General features: G+C 31.7%; 1 protein-coding gene across 5 annotated transcripts; it reads right to left on the bottom strand.

Annotated features, from left to right (window-relative positions):
* Positions 1-8,748: 8,748 nt before the first annotated feature.
* On the bottom strand, positions 8,749-19,544 carry LOC120091815 (cellulose synthase-like protein D5). Of its 5 annotated transcripts, XM_090307205.1 has the most exons (6): positions 19,280-19,401; positions 18,363-18,452; positions 15,970-16,051; positions 11,734-12,287; positions 10,818-11,625; positions 8,749-10,738 (listed from the first exon to the last, which is right to left on the bottom strand). In XM_090307205.1, exons 4-6 carry the CDS (start codon positions 12,141-12,143, stop codon positions 8,963-8,965), a joined length of 2,994 nt encoding a protein of 997 aa, XP_090163331.1. In that variant the 5' UTR covers positions 12,144-12,287; positions 15,970-16,051; positions 18,363-18,452; positions 19,280-19,401; the 3' UTR covers positions 8,749-8,962. The 5 variants fall into 5 exon arrangements, with proteins under 5 accessions (XP_090163331.1, XP_090163330.1, XP_038905879.2 ...); XM_090307204.1 differs by lacking the exon at positions 18,363-18,452 and having other exon boundaries at positions 19,291-19,544; XM_039049951.2 differs by lacking the exon at positions 18,363-18,452 and having other exon boundaries at positions 19,280-19,414.
* Between the last annotated feature and the right edge of the window lie 202 nt (positions 19,545-19,746).

The following is a 19,746-nucleotide window of genomic DNA, read 5'->3' as shown; positions in this document are numbered from 1 at the left end:
CACATGTATAAGTAAAACGATACATCACATAGTGTTCAAACATAAGTCCACCAGCTCACTATAATGGAATAAATCTGTTAGTAAGATGAATTTTAATTTGTAATGGGAGTTAATAAATTTGGGGACATGAAGATGGGTGTAATTAAATGAAACAAGAAATTAAAGTGATTAAATGCAAAAGATTCTCTTAGTTTGACCTTGTTAATGAAATTAGAATATATACGGAGCATATCTATAGGTGGGATCTTATGCCTAAGGCCGTATAAGTGATTTTCATTGGTTCTTGCATACAAATACTCCGTCCTATATTAGTTCATCTCTGTTAATTCAACTAACTTAACGAAGGAAAATTCAACTCTATACCCCTAAAAACACTTTGGTTTTCAAACCAAATCAATAAGATCAGGGGCAAAAAAATGGATCCCTTTTACTTACTACTTAATTTTGGACTTAGTTTAGTCTATCATTTACAATAGTACATCTCAAAAATGCAAAACTGAAAAGTTTAAGTCCTGTCTAATAACAATTATACTTAAGAAAGATACAAATCATGGTAAGAAATATGGAAGAAATATACTTCTGAAAAAGTGAATCGCATTCCTAAATGCTCATTATTCTTTTTAATATAAATTATATTTCATGGATGTTGTGTATACACAAGTCAAATTACCTATTAGAGGTTATTTAAAATTTTAAAATCTCCGAACAAACTTGGTGTTGTTTATTCAATTAATCAAAATTCATGCTTAATAAAGGCTTTCTACTTTGTTCTCTAATACAGGTTATTGTTTTGGATTATTGGTCAGAAAAGATTTATTTTTAAGGATGAATAAAGAATGGATTAAACTAAGAAATAATATAGAGAAGGAATATCCTAGTTTTTAGATATGGTGAAGTTTCATTTTAATGATTCCGGACGAATAAGATGTGCAAGAATTGTATGAATTCAATTTGGAAAAAAATAGATATCGTGGAACGACATCTATTAACATATGGAATATCTCCCTCATACTGTGATGGGTATATCATAGAGAGCTAGTAAACTTATCTAGAGGTTTGAAAGTCATACAACTCATTCAATACACAATGTTGAAGTAGATAGTATAGAGAGTAATGTTGTCGAAGAAGAAGGGATTGAGAATGAAATGCCTTCTAATGGTCAAGAAAGAGATACCACGAACTTATTCGAGGATTTAATAACCGAAGCACGTAATGAACTATACCCTGGTTGTTCGGAATTTTCGTTCTTGAACTTTTTAGTGAAGTTGATGCATATCAAAGTTCTCAACGGCTAGAGTAACAAATCGTTTGACATGTTGTTGAAATTGTTAAAAGTAGCATTTTCAACTGGCACCACTATACCTACTTCCTTTTATGAAGCTAAGTGAAAATTACGTGTTTTAGGCTTAGGTTATGAGTCTATTCATGCGTACAAATATGATTGTGTATTGTACCCGAAAAAATTTGCAAATTTGCAACAATGCCTCATTTGTGGTGAGTCTCGGTACAAAGTTAATGATGGCAAGGGTAAAAAAATACCATAAGGTATTGCGTTATTTTCCATTGATACCGAGATTAAAATGATTGTTTACATCAAAAGGAGGCGCTTCTGACATGAGATGACATAAAGATAAGTGAGTTGAAATGGAGGATGTATTGCAACATCTAGTTGATGCAAAGGGGTGGAAACATTTTGATCGTGAATTTTCTCATTTCGCTTTAGATCGCTGAAATGTTCGTTTAGGATTAGCTTCAGATGGGTTCAATCCGTTTGGAAATATGAGTATTTCTTATAGTATGTGGCCTGTGGTGATAATCCCCTATAATTTGCCTCCTTAGAAATGCATGAAGGAAACAAACTTCTTCATATCTTTGCTTATACCTGGTCCAAAATCTCCTGGAAAGGAAATTGATATTTACTTGCAACTGTTAATTGAAGAGTTGAAGGAGTTATGGACAATTGGTATGCGAACTTATGATTCTGTTATTGGTAAGTTTTTTCAACTATATGCCACCTTATTATGGACTATTAATGACTTTCCTGCGTATGGTGACCTATCTGGGTGGAGTACAAAAGGTTATCAAGCATGTCCAATATGCAAAGAAGATAATTCGTCCTTCGGGATAAGAGGGAAAATATCATTTATGGGACTTCAACGTTATCTTCCAGAGAATCGTAGTCGGTGCCAAAGAGGCAACATGATGGAAAAGTTGAATGTAGACCTCCTCTAGTCGTAATGAATGGAGAAGAGATCTTACAACAATTAAATATGTTAAACTTTTCTATGCTTAGTAACATCCATCGAAGCAAGATAAAAAAAGAGAACGAATTCTAAACTGGGCTATGAAAAGTATTTTTTTTTCCAACTTTCATATTGGTCCAGACTATTGTTACGACATAAATTGGATATAATGCATATTGAAGAAAACATACGCGACAATTTGGTGAGCACATTGTTAAATATTGAAGGAAAGACAAAGGATACAATGAACGCTTGATTAGACTTACAAGATTTGAAGATAAGAAAGGACCTACACTTGATACAGGTCAATAACATATTTTTAAAACCACATGCAGCGTACGCATTAACTAATAGTGAACAGTTTTCATTTTATAAGTGTTTGAAATCAGTAAAATTTCTTGATGGATTCGTGTCTAACATATCATGATGTGTGAATGACAAAGATGGAAAAATATCGGGGCTGAAAACACTCGACTGTCATGTGTTGCTTCATAGACTACTCCCTATTGGTATTCGAGCATACCTACCAAAAAACGTATCCACTACTATTGTTTGAATTGTGTAAATTCTTTTGTGACTTATGTGCAAAAACAATATGTGTAAGTGATTTGAGCAGACTACAAGCAGACATCATAGTCATACTTTATAAGTTGGAGAAAATATTCCCGCCTGCCTTCTCCGATGTAATGGTATACCTTGCTATTCATCTACCATATGAAACCAAAGTGGTGGGTCCAGTTAGTTACAATTGAATGTATCCTATTGAAAGAAGTTTACGAACATGGAACAAAGCATGTCCTAAGGGGTCTATAGCGGAAGCATATGCAATGAATGAATCATGGAACGTGATATCTAAGTGGGATTGAAACGAGATTCAATAGAGATGAGTGAAATGATGATAACATTCCCGATCATGAGATATTTGGTGAGTTTGAATTATTTAGGTAGAGGGTACGACCATTAGGGGCATCAACTTTACGCACATTGATACATTCTCAACAATTGTAAAGAAATAACAGATTATCGCAAGTACGTTTCAAACTTTATAAATTTCTAAGTTCTAGGATAAGTTTTTTTTATATAACTTTCAAATGATCAAGTTTCTAGGCAACACTTGAGGTTAATTCGTCATGAAGCTCAAAGCGCCTCTGACTTATATATAAGACATCAACACAAATTTTTCGATTGGTTCAGATTTCAGGTATACATAGTATTGGAAGTTGAGAGATGATTCATTTTTTTTTAGTCATTTTTATTGTATAATTAATTATCAGGTTCTACAATTGTGCGAGAGAGAAGATATCTCTGATGATTTCTTTTCACTTGCAATGAGACCTTCGTCTGAGGTGTGCTCTTATAATGGATGCATTATTAATGAGGTAGATTTCATACTGTAGAGCGTGATAATTGTCGAGCTACACAAAATAGTGGAGTCCTAGTGGCTAGGGAGATTAGTGGGAACGGAAGTATGGATAACAATTTCTACGGTGTTGTAGATGAAGTATTAGATTTCCAATATGCAAATAGAAGACGTATTTTTTTGATCAAGTGTAGATGGTTTGACATAGACAACAACAAAAATAATAGGACATATGTGGATTTAGGATACGAATCGATCAATAAATCACGCTTTTGGTATGTCGATAAGTCTTTCATCTTTGCTATCAAAGCACAATAAGTCTTTTACATTGATGACATAAAATACGGTAGCAATTGGAAAGTTATTCAAGTAGTCCAAAATTAGCGAATATGGGATGTACCACAAGTGGATGATGTTGAAAATTAACAACTAGATTTACTAGAAATTGTTGGTGGAGTCCGAGTGGATGAAAACATCGAGGAGGTTACTTTATACAGAGTTGACGTTGATCTTATAGTTGTGGAAAGACCAATTATTCGACATGGCGATGATGACTTCATAAATGATGATAACTTCATAAACGATGATGAACAACAATTATATCCCAATAACAGTTCAAATGCTGATGAATAATTTGATTTAGATAACGATGATGAGTAATCATGTATCTACTCAGTTCTCTTTCTCTGTTTACATGTATTTCATATTAATTTTATATTGGTTTGTATAGATACAATGTCAACCCCTAATGGGCAACAAGAGACTGATGAAGAATTCTAGGAGCAAGAGATATATCTAGGCAACATGGGATCTTCTGTGGGTGACCTTTTAGGTTAATATATGTTGAAATATATTCAGTTAACTGAAATACATCCTAAACTTTTTTTTTAAATTTTTTATTCCTTAGATAATAGCTCAACATCCAATCAGAGGAAACGCGAGTATTCACGGAACATCGAGTTGGAAAAATACATAAAAAAACATGGGAGAATTCCAATCGTGATAAATGAGAGGGAGACGAAGTCGATTTCTCAACATTCGGTATGATTTAGTAATGCGATTGGTGTCGCCATCAGATCTGTATTTCTGATACGATGTCACACTTTTGTTGAGGTTCCAAATGAGTTTATAGAATTGGCTAAGATTCAATTGTTAGTAAGTTATAAGTTTATTCTTTTAGAGTCAATCGTAGGCCAAGAATCATGAACATCATATATGCTAATTTTTCCTTTATTCTTTTATAACCTCATTTTGTGCTCGATTTATCTAGTTAATGACTTAATCATTTTCTAGAACATCAAATGCAAAACTCCTTTAAAGAATTTAGAGTAGATTTGCATAGACATTACAGAAAATGTGGTCATCCTCAGCAAGTATGCGCCAACTTGCCTAGCTGGCTTAAAAATACAGAAAATTAATATTTTTTGTGTGATCGCTTCGAGAATGAAGCATTTCAGGTTAGAATAATTTTGGGCGTGTATCATTTACTTCATTTACTATTATAGAATATATATTTTTTATTTTTTTTTTGTTCGAATGTAGGAAATGTTGAAGACGAACATGAAGAATAGAGAGAAATTACCATTTAACCACGTAGACGGATCAAAGTCATTCCTGCAAATTCAATCAGAGTTGCAGGCAAAGGAAGGTCGAGAAATAGGATGTGTTGACCTATTTAGGGAAACACATTCTAAAGGTGGCAAGTTTATGAATCAGGCAACTAAAAATGCACATGTAGCTTTTTTGTTTTACTTTCGTGTTGTTTATAATTTTTAACTTCAGTCGCTCGTACTTATACATTTAATTAATATGTCATAATAAAATGTTATAATTACAATCCAACCCCATTCCAGAAAGTTCCCAACCACTAACAAGGGATGAAATCCGTGAGACGGTTTTAGGTAGACGACCCGGATATTCAAAAGGCCTAGGTTGGGGCCCCAAACCTAAGTCAATAAGGGGTAGCAGCTCATCGAGTTCGTCATCTACTCAAGGAACATAGAGGGAGGTGAGGGAATTGAGATCCAATTTCGACAGTCTCAGTCAAGGATTAAGGAACTTGAAGACGTTAAAAAACAAATGAGAGAGGATCATGCAAGACAAATGGAAGAAATGAAAAAATGATTGAAGACATGATACGATCATAGAGCGAAGGGAAATCGACTTAGGTATGATTACTTCATTATTTAGTTGTCTAATATGTTGTTATCCTGCAGTTATGGTAGCAAAGTAGTTATGTCTTATTAGTAGCTTTATGATAAAGAATTGTTGGCTATCATACAGTTATGGTAGCCAAACAACTAGATTTTGATGTGTTTTTTTTTTTTTTTCGTTATTGTGTGTGGGGGTGGGTCAAACTTGGAGTTCTGTGTGTTTATAGATGTTTATGAATTTTGAACGTGTTGCGGGAGGTGGATTGAGTTTGGTTTAGATTGTTTTGGAGGAGAAAATTTGAGTTTTTTGTATGTTCGTTCTTGTTTATGAAGTTTGAATATATTGTGGGGGTGGGTAGAGTTCGGTTATAATCATTTTAGAGTTGAACTTGTAGGTTTTTGTGTGTTTTTTTTTAATGTTTATGAGCTTTAGGAATGTCGTGGGGGTGGGTAAAGTTTGATTATACTTTTTTTACTCGTTTTGTCTTTGAACTTGGAGTTTTTGTGTGTTTATGGATGTTTATGAAGTTTAAACGTGTTGTGGTGGGTGGGTCGAGTTTGGTTTAGATTGTTTTGGGGAGAAAATTTGAGTTTTTTGTGTGTTCGTGCTTGTTTATGAAGTTTGAATATGTTGTGGGGGTGGGTAAAGTTCGGTTATAATCGTTTTGGAGTTGAACTTATAGGTTTTTGTGTGTTTTTTGATGTTTATAAGCGTTAGGAATGTCGTGGGGGGTGGGTAGAGTTTGATTATACTTGTTTTGCCGTTGAACTTAGAGTTTTTGTGTGTTTATGGACGTTTATTAAGTTTGTACGTATTGTGGTGGGTGGGTCGAGTTTGGTTTAGATATTTTTGGGGAGAAAGTTTGAATTTTTTATGTGTTCGTTCTTGTTTATGAAGTTTGAATATGTTGTGGAGGTGGGTAGAGTTTGGTTATAATCGTTTTGGATTTAAACTTGTAGGTATTTTGTGTTCTTTGATGTTTATGAGCGTCGGGAATGTCATGGGGGGCGGGTAGGGTTTAATTATACTCGTTTTGCTTGTTTTACCATTGAACTTGGAGTTTTTGTATATTTATGGATATTTATGAAGTTTGAACATGTTGTGGAGGGGGGAAGGGGCGGGGGAGGGTGTTCGTTCGGTTATAATCGTTCTTGTTTATAAAATATTATGACATTTGAATGTTTTTGTTTTATTGTAAGATGTTGTTCGAAGATGAGGTTGGACGATTGTTCAAGATACTGTGTTCCAGACGTTGTTTTCTTTTTGTATTTCTTGATGTTGTTTTCATTTTATTTCTTTCATGAATTTATGAAAACAAATTTCTTTTATTTGTTATAGTATGGACTTTGTTTTATTGTAGGATCTTGTAACTTTTCTTTTATTTATTATAGTGTGGACTTCGTTTTGTTTGTTTTATTTATTATGTGAATCTGTTTGAATTGGTTAATGATGCTTAATTTTAAAAATCAATATTCAACCATTGAAGGAACACCCGACGCAAAGAATGTACCGTTGGGAGTTCTTGGAACTCCCCACTAACTAGTTGGTTATCGGAAGTTTCAATAACTCCCGACAAGTGAAAGAATCCATCGGGAGTTATGGAACTCCCCACGCACTAGTTGGCTGTCAGGAGTTCCACTAACTCCCAACGAATAGTAGTGGTCGTCGGGAGTTAGACTCCCGACGACATACATTATCGAACTCCCGACGCCCTATATTAGGCGTCAGGAGTTCGTGAATAACTCCCAACGGTCCTTTTCCGGCGTCGGGAATTCTTCTCCCGATGGATTTCTCCTAACCAAACTCCCGACGATCAGTACGTTGTCAGGAGAGGATGCCCCGACACTTTTTCCACCATTTTCCGACGATTTCAAGTGTTGGAAGAAGTGTGATTTCTTGTAGTGTTTGTGTTTACTGTAAATGTTTGTTTTCAATCAAAATGGAATTTGGACGATCCGCTTTCGCTCATGGATCTCTTGTAAACGAGTTCCTTCACCTCTAATCTCAAGGGAGGGAGTGCAAGTTAATTATTACTGAGTTGAACTCGGAAAGCTAAGTCCAATTTGACTTTATAACATAATTCTTTGTTATATAGTGAACTGTCTCATATTTAATTGAAAATTCTAATGGTATTATAAATTTATTACAATTACAAATTTGAGATGCCTTGGAAAGCGCAATCGTGAACCAATGTCTAGTTGTGGTGAGTATCTGGAATAACTAGTGAATTACAATTCTATTGTACCGCATTTGGTGCATAGTCTTTGTAGCCTTAATGCTTTTTGCTAGTTGGTTTCATTATCACAAGGTTGCTCTAAAATTGGCTTGGTTCCAAGATGTAGAATCCATGTTGAAACACCATTTTAGTGGGTCTTGGGTCTCTTTCTTAGGCAGGATATCAAGTACATTACCAATTAACCAACTTCTAAATGCTAGAGTAGATCCTAAAGAGATTCCACTTCCTCATGAATTTATCTTGAATCGGGATGTTTGGGCACAACTTTATCTTCGTTTTGCTATGGTATTACACCAACTACCACTTCTAATTCCCATACTTGGCATTCAGGTATTCACTTATTTTAGAAAAATATCCTTTTTCATCATTGTACAACTTTTTTCCCTTTAAACATGATGATAAGGTGATAAAACTCAAACCAACTTATAATTTTTTTTCTTTTTTTTTTTTTTCCCTCACTAGTTTCCATAAATTTACGGGGGGAAAAGCCTATATAATACAATTTCAATAAAAGAACAAGGTCGTGAGTAAAATTCAAAACTTCTACTCTAAGACTTTTGGTTCAAGACTAATTTATAACCCTAAAAATATATGTTAAAATATATAATAATAAAAGATAGATATAAAATTTGCATATTATATAAAAAAAAAATCCTAATCTTTTTCATAAGCTACAATAAATTACCCAGATAAGTAAAACATCTCAAAACTACCATTGGAATAGAAAGAAATGATTTAAAACAGTGAAAGGATGATTTAGAACACAACATACTCTGTAATATATAGCAAAAAAAAAAAAAAAAAAAGAAAAGTTGAGGTTTACACAAAATACAATCCAAGTTGTTCATGTTCTTAACACAAAACATGAATCCATCCATCAAAACAGAGCCACAAAATCTATATAGTTACTACTACTTCCCCACAATAACAACAGGAAATTGAGGAGATTCCCATTTCCCAAATTCAATTTTAAGGGAATTGAAACTTCATATGATTTTGTCCCTCAGAAGGACTAATGTAGATGCACAACAACAAAATTATGGTGGACAGAAGCCCGTACCAAACATAGAATGTCAGGACTCGGCCGTGGCGCCCCATCAGCCCTGTGGTGAAAGGGTGGAGATGGCACAGAACCCAGATGCTGAAGGACAGTCCCCCCACAAGCTTGCTCCATTCTGGATTTGGACTGGACAATGCCCTTGAAATTCCCACTACAATGGAAATCATGTTCACCAGAATGATTGTGATGGGAAAAATCATCAGAACGCTCCACTTCACCACGTATAGGTCGGCGAATTCGTCATCTTCATCCTCTGGTGTGGCTGATTTGGATGTCAATATGTATGAGACGTCTACTCCTGCTATGACCTTCATCAAGACTCGCAGCACAGCGGCTGGATAGGCGCTCGTCGCCCCAATTACCCAGAATTGCTCATCTCGCCACCACTCGAGGATTGTAATGCCTGACCACTTGGTTTCCAGGACGATGAGTAAGTACAATGTGATGGCAATGACAAGTTCGAAGATTACAAATGTTGCAATTGGTTGGACCATGAATTGTCCTGAAAATAGAGAAACTGCAGGCAAGAAGCAGTAGACAATGACGAAGAAGGATGTGAATGGATATATCGCAACATTAAGGTAGCCTACTTTTTGCAAGAACTTCATTCTACGCGTTGCGAACAAGGGGTTGTTCCTAGAGAAGAAGACCTGAACCGACCCTACTGCCCACTGGAGCACTTGGTGAAGCCTATCAGTTAGGTTGATTGGCGCCATGCCTCGAAAAGCATCGTGCTTGGTAATACAATACACTGATCTCCAACCTCTGTTGTGCATTTTGTAGCCAGTTACCACATCCTCTGTCACATATCCATAAATCCATCCTACTCTTTTACCCCACTCTGTCTTCTTCTCATAGACACAGGAAATAACACTAATGGCCTCAGCAACGGTGGCAGCGTCTAAAGGTTCCTGGGGCACAGTAAGAGAACCATCTGGTCGACCTTGATTGCCCTTGCTTTCAAGTTCTTGAAGCAATCTTCCTTGGAACTCCGCAACTGGAATTGACGCAGCCAGAGAAGTAGAGTTTCCAAATCTCTTTGGCAGAAGCAAGGACTCAATGTCTGCATCATCATCATCATCATCATCATTGCAATCTAGACTGCATCGAATCACCATCTCATCATCTTCCTTCTTTGACACCCTTGACTTTCTTAGTAACAACTTAGTTTTTTGAGTACCGAACAAACCATGGTGCTCTGTAGCTCTGGCCGGACTAAATCCATAGAGAGCTATCCTCCTAAAAATGCAACAAGTCCCCACATAAACAGGCCCTTGCAACCCGTCAAGAGCCCTCATGTTCACATCAAGAAATAGAGAATTACGATTTGCATAGCGATCATCCGGATCAATTCCATCGAACCTTTGCGGGAATTGAACATAACAAACCCGATCGCCACCCTTGTGAAGCATAAAACACATCCCCTCCCTTAGAGCCAAGGAGTTGTATATGTAGTGATCACAATCAAGATTGAGAATGAAGGGCCCATTTGACATGATTGCACTGACTCGAAGAAGAGCATTCACCGCTCCAGCTTTCTTGTTATCTTTGTACCCTGGCCGCTTCTCACGAGACACATAAACTAGCATTGGCAGTCTGATATCCACGTTTGTTGTGTCAATCAAATTCTTCCCATCTATGTTTGAACCATAAACTGGTTCTGCATTAGAAGAAGCTAGCATAACCTGCAGTTAAAAAATAAACAAAACATCTTAACCTTCTTTTTGAGATACCATAAACGATTTCAAAAAACAAACAACTTACCTGAATTATACCAACATGGTCCTGTCTAGAGTGATCAACTTCACCTGGAACTTCCCAAGCTCCTGGCCAGTAAGACCCGTCAGACATCCGAGTTGCCCTTGGGATCTTGATTTCGTTTGAAGGATAGCCCCCCATTTCCGTTTGCTTCATTTTAGCTTTGAGTTCTTCATGGGCATTGTAATCATCTGATCTTCTCCTTACAGATTCCGGCAATGAATGAATCCTTAACTTGAATTCATCATACTCCCTCTCCACCATTCTCCTCTCTCTGGCAAAGTCAAGCCTCACTTCATTTTCAAGAACGGCATGCTTTTGTTCGAAATAGGCTTGGGGATTCCTTGGCTCGATCCCGTACTTTCGGCAGAATGGAACCCATATTCTTGCAAAGCTGACTGTCTCAGCAAGTGCTTCGAATGTCAGGAGAGAACCGGCATCATCTGATAAGTAACAAGCCAGTTTTTCCACAGGGTAATCCACAGCAAGAATTGAGAGAATGGTGTTGACTGTCACAAGTGGAGGTTCTTTCTCAGGATCCGCCGTTGTTACAAACACATCGATTCTTGGGAGATCGGATCGACCGTTGGGGTTTTGGAGACTTGGGGACTCAAATCGGTCCTTGAGAGCAGATAAGTCAGTGGCTCTGCTTACTAGGCAGAGCTTTGGAAGTTGTTCTACTAGCCATGATAATCCAAACCAGAGCTCACAAGTATTAGAAATTCTCCACAGCCACATTGCTTCATGATTTGGATGTCTGACTCTCCATATTAGATAGAAACCAAGTAGCACTAGACGAATTATAGTAAGCAATCTGCCAAAGAGAGAAACAGAAAGCCTTTAAAAACCAAACACAATAAATCAAATTTCACAAGTTCAAAGATAGAAGAATCACTTTGATTTATGATTTTTTTTTTTTAACCTGTATGGGATTTGAATGGTAGGAGAAACAGACACTTTCCAGGATAAAGGCCGTCGGGTTTTCTCCCCGTTACTGTCCTTCGGCCATCGTGCTTGATCGAAGGACAGTGCATGATTCTGGGGTTTGAATGATTTCACCAAAGACAGCCTTTTGACAAGGTTGGCATCCGCCATTGAAGGCAATGTTAACGCTTGGTCCTCTGCTTCATCATCACCAACACTTGTTGTGTCGGTTGGATTCGCCAGCGATTTGATCACGTGCATACGAGTCACCGAGTTGAAACCCCCAGTGAAAACCGTACCAGAAATGGAGCTCCTCTGCAGCTTTCCCATTTTTGCATTGTCTTCAGCGGGAGTTGTTTGAACAACTAACTCCACATTACTTTCTTCAACTGCCTCGTCTTTTGACATTGAAACGAACTTGTTGCCACTTGATCGACGGTTTCCACCCACTAGAAGCTGAGAGGGGAATTGGAGTCTTTCAAAACTCCACTAACGCCTTTACTTTCCCAAGAGACGGTTATGTTCACCGGAGAAGACGATGGATAAGAAGCTCTGTTCACCATTTTTTCATTCCACAAAGTCCATGAAACACAAAAATAAGCAATAAAGACTTTCCTAATTTGTGAATATAATACAAATATTTAAACTTTTAACTTGTTTAAAACCGTAAAATATAAACTTTTCTAATTTTTTTCTAATTTTTTCAAAAACACTTCTCAATCAATATATTTTATCAATATTTTTATTGGCATTTTCATAAAATTGAGAATGAATGTTTCATGAACACAAATATTTTAAACCAAGTGTAGAGAAGCGGCTTTTCTTTTAATTTAATAAATATGAATGTTCTTTCCATTATTAAAAGGAAAAAAAAAGTTCTCCTTCTAAACATATTTTGTAAGACAAACATCATGTAAAAGATAAATAAGTAACGTCCCCTATATATATAACAAATGTGAGATGTGGTTGAATCTCATACCTTTAGGAATGAAAGTCATGATAATCATCGTTGGAGTACACTCACTTTATTTCTATTAATGGTCTTAGAGGCCTAAAAAAGAATGATCTAGCTAAATTTCATTTCACGTGATGTTTGAAAGATGAGTGGTAAGAATGTGTGCCACATAATTAGAGACTCTTGGAATATGAAGAAACTTTTTAATAAACTATTGCCTTTGTTTGTCAAGAACAGCCTCAACTCCATGGTTGAAGAACATTTAAGAATTTCTTAGATACAAAATTATAAGATTGAGGCTTTATTTGATACAAAGTTTTAATGTTGTGTCACGTCAAATATGTCAAAGACCTATCACCTATTGGTCATAAAATTAAAAGTTCATGTACTTATGATGCCTTAAATTAAAAGTTTAAAAACCTATATAACTCTTACAATAAAACAATGTATGTAAAATACATTGAAATTTAAAAATCCATTAGGCACAAGTCTAGAAACCAAATAGATCACCTTGGAAGTACTTTTTTTTGTTGTTATTATTATTAATAATGTTAACGTCAGGACCAAAGAAAAATTAATGGCTAAATTATAACAAATACCCCTGAACTTTCATTTTTGTTTAAAAAATATCCTTATATTTTTTAAAGTTGTAATATTATCCCTCAACTTTCGTAAAAAATTATTCATAGAGAATAAATTCTTTAGAATCTCGAATAAAAATTGGCACTTAGAATTAGTAGGGATACCTAAAACGATGGGGTGATTTAAACTTTCGTACTATGTCATTTACTACACCATTTCACATCTCAATTTTCATTCAAATTCTAACGAATTTCTACTACAAGGATATTTCTGAAATGTTTACGAAAGTTCAAGGGTAATATTGCACTTTTGAAAGTATAAGGAGATTTTTGAAACATATGACAAAGTTCAAGGGTGTTTTTTTTTCTGCAATTTAACCAAAATTAAATTTAAATATCAATGACCAAAATTATTTAGTTTTGCCATAGACCTTTTTAAAAAATTTAAAAATAAATGAAAAATGAAAAGGAAAATTCATGTATGAACTAGAAATTAAATCTCAATGAATTCATGGACCAATTAGAAATTAAATTTCAATGACCATCTTCTCAAAAAAAAAAAAAAAAAAAAAATCACTGACAAAAATGTATTGTTCTCTAATTTGTTTTTTTCCCCTCAAAGGATAGAAAAAAATAGAATTATTATTTTACACAAAAGCCTAACTCACTTTATTTTTCACCACTTTATTATTACTAATTTGATATTACGGGTATGGCACATGTTGCATAAAATTTAACAAAGGAACTTAATTATAAAAATTTAATATTATAACTTTAATATATGAATAAGAGAGTTGTATTTTGTAAATAAATGAACATTATATTTATAAATAATAGTTATTTTAATTGAGTATAAAATACATTATAAAAGAATATTTAAATTAAACATGTATAAAAGATATATAAACTAAAATATTTTGTACTAATTTTTTTAATAAAATTTGTGATAATTATCATCTTAGTAAAGAAATTGTTTTTATTACAATCAGAATGATTTGATTCTCTCTCTAATTTTGAACTTCAATTAGAACAAAAATATTATTATTATTTTTTAAAAGTGGTCGCTTGGTTAAAAAAAGTATTTGATATTTGGATTTTGATTATTTGATTATCCTCTTAATTTTTTACTACTTTTCTTAAATTTCGTAATAATTATCTCTTAACTAATCTTTTAATAATAATGCTGATAATCCTCATAATTCCAAACTTTGATTTAAACCAAAAATTTATTTTGTTTAATTTCGTGATATTCTTTTCTTTTTTAAAAGATCTTTTTATTAGATGATTTGATTACACTCTTACTTTTAAACTTTAAATTAATGAAAATATTTTTTTTTTATTTTGATGATTTCATTATCTTATTAATTTTAAACTTTGACTTAAAGTAATATATTTTTTAAAAAAAATATCCTGATAAATTTTCTTATTTAATAAAAAAAGTTTTTTTATGGGATGATTTGATTAGTCTCCTAATTTTAAACTTTAAATTAAACCAAAATATTTTTTCTTTTTATTTATTTATTTTGATTTGGTTATTCTCTTAATTTTAAAACTTTAATTTAAACCAAAATATTATTATTTTTTCGTCATAATCTTATCCATATATATATTTTTTAAAATAATTCTGATGATATAGTTATCTTTTTAATTTGGGTTGTTTTCATATATAGAAAAATGAGTCAGCTTATTTATAAGTATAGCAAAATGTCATTGTGTGATAAACAATGATAGACATTGATAGACATCGACCGAGGATTCCCTGATCGGGGCGGGCCATGCGGGGAATTTTTCCAACCTTGATAGATGTGGATTGAGAAAAAAAAGATCATTTGATTATCCTCCTAATTTCAAATTTTTTCAAATTTTAATTTCAACAAAAATATAATTTTTCTATGCAAACAAAAACCCTAAAAACTTAATCTCTTTTGGTTTGCAATGATATTCTTCTTGATTTTAGACTTTATTTCAAATTTTTCTGAATTGATGTATACTTACAACAAATTTGAAAAGAGAGAAAAAAAAAAAACAAAAGCATATAAAAAATAGTAAAAACTATTATAAATTCCTAAATTTATTGGTGTGCATTAACAAAATTAAAACAAAAAAACTACAAAAGTACTAAAACAATCATTATCTTGTCTTGACACTTACACTTTGTCGGCCTCTAAATTGCTTAAACTTTAAAAAATTTATTGAACCTCAAAAGCAAGGTCTTTTCTCCCTTCAATATACTAGTTAGAACTATATGCATTGCACGTGTTTCGTAAGGTTGAAAACTAAATGTATAAGTATAAATTGAAAAGTTGAAATATGAGTCTTTACATTTAGTACTTGAAGTTTTGAAGCACCTCACACAAAGGAATAAAAAATTAATTAAATAAATGTAAATATAAAAGATTGTCGGTTCACCTTCTCCTTCACCCAGTTTATGGTTACATTCTTTAGAAGTTAAAAAATAAAAAAAAATATATAAAAAAGTTTATGGCTACACTTGTTAAAAAAAAACATATGAGACTAGAAGTTTAGTGAACAACAGAAAAATTGTTTAAAGGTGTGAGAAAAAAAAATTGTCAAAATAAACATATGGATTGGTGCACCACAAATATAAGAAAAATAGGAGAAAATGTAGGTACAAAAAGAAAAAAACAAAGTCATTAACGAAATATATAAACAAAGAAAAGGAACAAAAAAAATATACCTTCAACGAAGTTCAGATAAAGAGATCATATAAATGCAAGAGATTGGTGTAGATACCTAAACATAATAAAAATGATATGGACCTGCAAAAAGCAAGAAAATAAAATAAAAATATGAAAATAAAAGAGAGAAAGAAGAAAGAAAAGAAAAGAAAAGAAAGAGAGATACCTTAGGAAATTGCAAATATCATTTAGTCCATTTATAAAAAAAATTAGATTAAAATTTTAATTCAATTTAATCTTAAATCAAATATTAAAATTATTATATAAAATGAGATTTTGGTTTAACCAATAAAATTCATGTTTCATTCGCGTGAATAATTAAAAAATCTGTCAAATATCTGAGTTTATTTTATGTGTAATTTTAGTTTTTTTTTTAATGATAATTATAGTTTTTTAAATCAAATATGGAGATAACCAAATTTTAAAACAATAAAATCTATATGAATAATATATATTCTTTTAAATATTCATGGATAAGATAATTTTTTATGTGAATGAATTCCTTTTTTTTCTTAATTAAAATAAAATATTGGAGATAACCATAATTTAAAATAATAAAATCCATGTGAATGATATATTTTTTTTCAAATTTACTAAAGTTTTACATGAATGTATTTTCTTTTTAATGATAAATTTTGGAATCAAATATTTGATATAGATTTAGTTTTGGTGAACAAACTATTTTTCTTAAGGATTTTAAAGTAAAATTACATTATATGACCCTACAACCAATCATTAAGGGCAAATGGGAAAAGCGAATTTTTCTCCCCCATACCTTTTAGATATTATAGATGAGGATTAGTATGTAAATCTACTACAAGTGTAGAAAAAAAACTACAAAAACATATAAAAAAAGTTACATTAGGTAAATTTTCTCTTTACAGTATAATATATGTCCTCTTTTTATTTTTTTTTTCTTTTTACTTTTCAATAGAATATAGAAGAGGAAATATATTAAACAAAAAGAGAGAAAAATGTGATATCTTCTTATAAAAGATAGAAGAGACCTTTGAAACAAAGAAATTAAATTCTTAAAGGAGAAAAAGAAACATTGGAAAATATATTGCTACTAATAAAATTAAAAAAATACATACAACAAAATTTCTATTAAAAAAAACGCAAAGAAGTTAGAGAGAGCTGGCTAACAAAAGTTAGAGAGATCAGAGTTTAAAATTTGATTTTTTAGTAGAAATTTCCTTTATTTAAAGAGAAGTAGATATTATTAAAGATATAATGTGATTTTTTTAAAAATATCATTTGTTGTAAATTAGAGATTAGAGAATAAAATGTAATTTAATTTTTTTTTTCTTTATTTAATGTGAAGTAGATATGAGAAATAAATTGAGATTTTTTAAGGGCTATTTTCAAGTATAGGAAAATGAACTAAAATATTTATAAATATAGCAAAATCTCATAGTTTATCTGCGAAAAGCTACTATTTGTATCTATCATAATACAAATAGACAAAGATGGTAGTCTATCGCAATCTATCACAATCTATAAACTGTGATATTTTGCTATTATTTGTAAATATTTTTAGCAATTTTGTCATTTAAAACAATTTCTCTTTTTTAATGATTTAAATATGAAATTAGATATCTCAATAATCAGACTAGAAAAGGAAAAAAGGGAAAATAAAATGTTTTTCCTTTTAAAAAAAAAATCCTTTATTTAATGTGAAGTAGAGATTATTAGATATAACATGTGTTTTTTTATAGTAAAAATAAAATCTTAAATAAGAGATTAGAGGATAAAATGTGATTTTTTAAAATTTTTTTTACCTTAAATTAACTTGGGGTAGATATTAAAGATAAAATGTGAAAAAAAGAAAATTTCGTGAATAAGAAATTAGAGTATAAAATTTGAGTTTTAGTAGAAACTTTCCTTTATTTAAAGAGAAGTGGAGATTACTAAAGATATAATGTGATTTTTCAAAAATATTATTCGTCGGGAATTAGAGATTGGAGAATAAAATGTGATTTTTGAAAAAAAAATTCTTTTATTTAATGTGAAGTAGATATGAAGATAAATTGAGATTTTTTAATGATTTAAATATGAAATTACGTAAGATATCCGAATAATCATCAACTACAAAGGACAAAAAGAAAAAATCAAATGTTTCTCGTCATAGCTCATTAGTATAAATAGATTATATACACATGTAAGAAAGTTTCTCCATATCATGCATGAATATGGACTTTCCATAACAATTTTCTTTTCAAAACTTACATAAGTAAAGAAAGTTTTTTTCCTCGAGAAAGCTGAAAAATTGTCTCCAATAAACGAAAACAAGAATTAACAAAAAGATTCGAAATAGAAAACAACATCATATAAACTAAAAAATATATGTCAAATATACTAATAATATACTGAAAATTGTGAATATACATACATATATTGTTTTCAACGATGTAACTGTTTGTGATAAACACCTTATATTTGTTCTTGTGATCAAACAACTGAATCTCCCATCATTCAAAACCTATGGGAATTTCATAAATTTTAATGAAATCATATTATATTTGAATAATTAACTACTTTGTGTACACACTGTACTTGAATTATTTAAACTTTCAAACTTCATTATAAAAATAAGAATTATAGTATCCCTTTCTTTACTAAGTCTAATTATTGTAGATTTTTTAGAATTGACATTGATGATGATGATGATGATGATAATAATAATAATAATAATAATAATAATAATAATAATAATAATAATAATAATAAAGAAATGAAAAAGAAAAAAAGTCTAGATGAATAGTGTTATTTGGTAGATGGAGTTTCTAACGATGGAAAACTTAAGAATACTGAAAAATTGCTTGAAGAAGATGATTTGCACAAACAAAACCACAAATGGAGGTTGAAGATGATGCATATGAACACGAACTTGCTTTTGGCCAAGCTGATAGAGGTGTAATCTACGATTTTAAAAAAATACAGAGGGTGAATCTTTTAGGCCCTTTTAGTAACTATTTGATTTTTGGTTTTTTGTTTTTGAAAATTAAGTGTATAGAGACTACTTTCACATCACCTCTAAATTTATTCCTTTGTTATCTACTTTTTATTAATAGTTTAAAAAGCCTAGCCAAATTTTGAAAAAAAAAAAAGAGGAGATTTTAAAATCTTGTTTTTATTTTTAGAATTTGACTAAGATTTCAACCATGATAGTTAACAAAATACAAATAATGAAAATGGAGAGGAAATAGAACTTTCAAGAATGAAAATAAAAAATGAAATGGTGAAACAAGGTGTTGTAGTGATATGAACTTCAAAAAGAAATGAAGAAGTTTGAGTGAAAGATTGTACATTGAACTCACGAGAGAACTGAATAAGAAAGGCAAAATGCTTGAAGTTCTGAAGATGTCAAATAAATAACATCAAAAAGCATAGCATATCCAAATTGATCCCTCCTTCCTTCTTCTTCTTATAACTTCATTTTCTTATTCTTGCGAAAATTTATAGTAAAATATGTCGACTGAAGCTTGGAGGAATTGATTTCGTGAACCGATTCTCCCACAGTAAGTATGACCTTTTCTTGTCTTCTTGTAACTTTGGGAGAGAAAAAGAGGGGAGGAGATAGAGATGTAATCTCTCTAGATCTTTTAACAAAAATGCAAATTAAAGTTTAATATTTCAAAGACTAAAATTAAGAATTTAAATTGAAATTTGAAAAGATAAATGGAATAAAAAAGAGAACAAAATAAATTTAAAAATATAAGATAGAATCAAATATTAAAAAAGTTATTGGTGTTATATATATTATGATAATAGAA

This window comes from Benincasa hispida, chromosome 11 (assembly GCF_027475165.1).
Source record: "Benincasa hispida cultivar pf3 chromosome 11, pf3_genome.v1.1, whole genome shotgun sequence".
NCBI lineage: Eukaryota > Viridiplantae > Streptophyta > Magnoliopsida > Cucurbitales > Cucurbitaceae > Benincasa > Benincasa hispida.
Note: the sequence above shows the minus strand (reverse complement) of the source record. Positions and strands in the feature narration are given on the sequence as shown.

Coding starts and splice junctions, on each gene's coding strand:
- LOC120091815 (XM_090307204.1), bottom strand. CDS start 12,143: ATGTCAAAAGACGAGGCAGTTGAAGAAAGTAATGTGGAGTTAGTTGTT. Junction 11,626..11,733: donor ACCATTCAAATCCCATACAG/GTTAAAAAAAAA, acceptor TCTCTTTGGCAG/ATTGCTTACTATAATTCGTC. Junction 10,739..10,817: donor ACCATGTTGGTATAATTCAG/GTAAGTTGTTTG, acceptor TTTTAACTGCAG/GTTATGCTAGCTTCTTCTAA.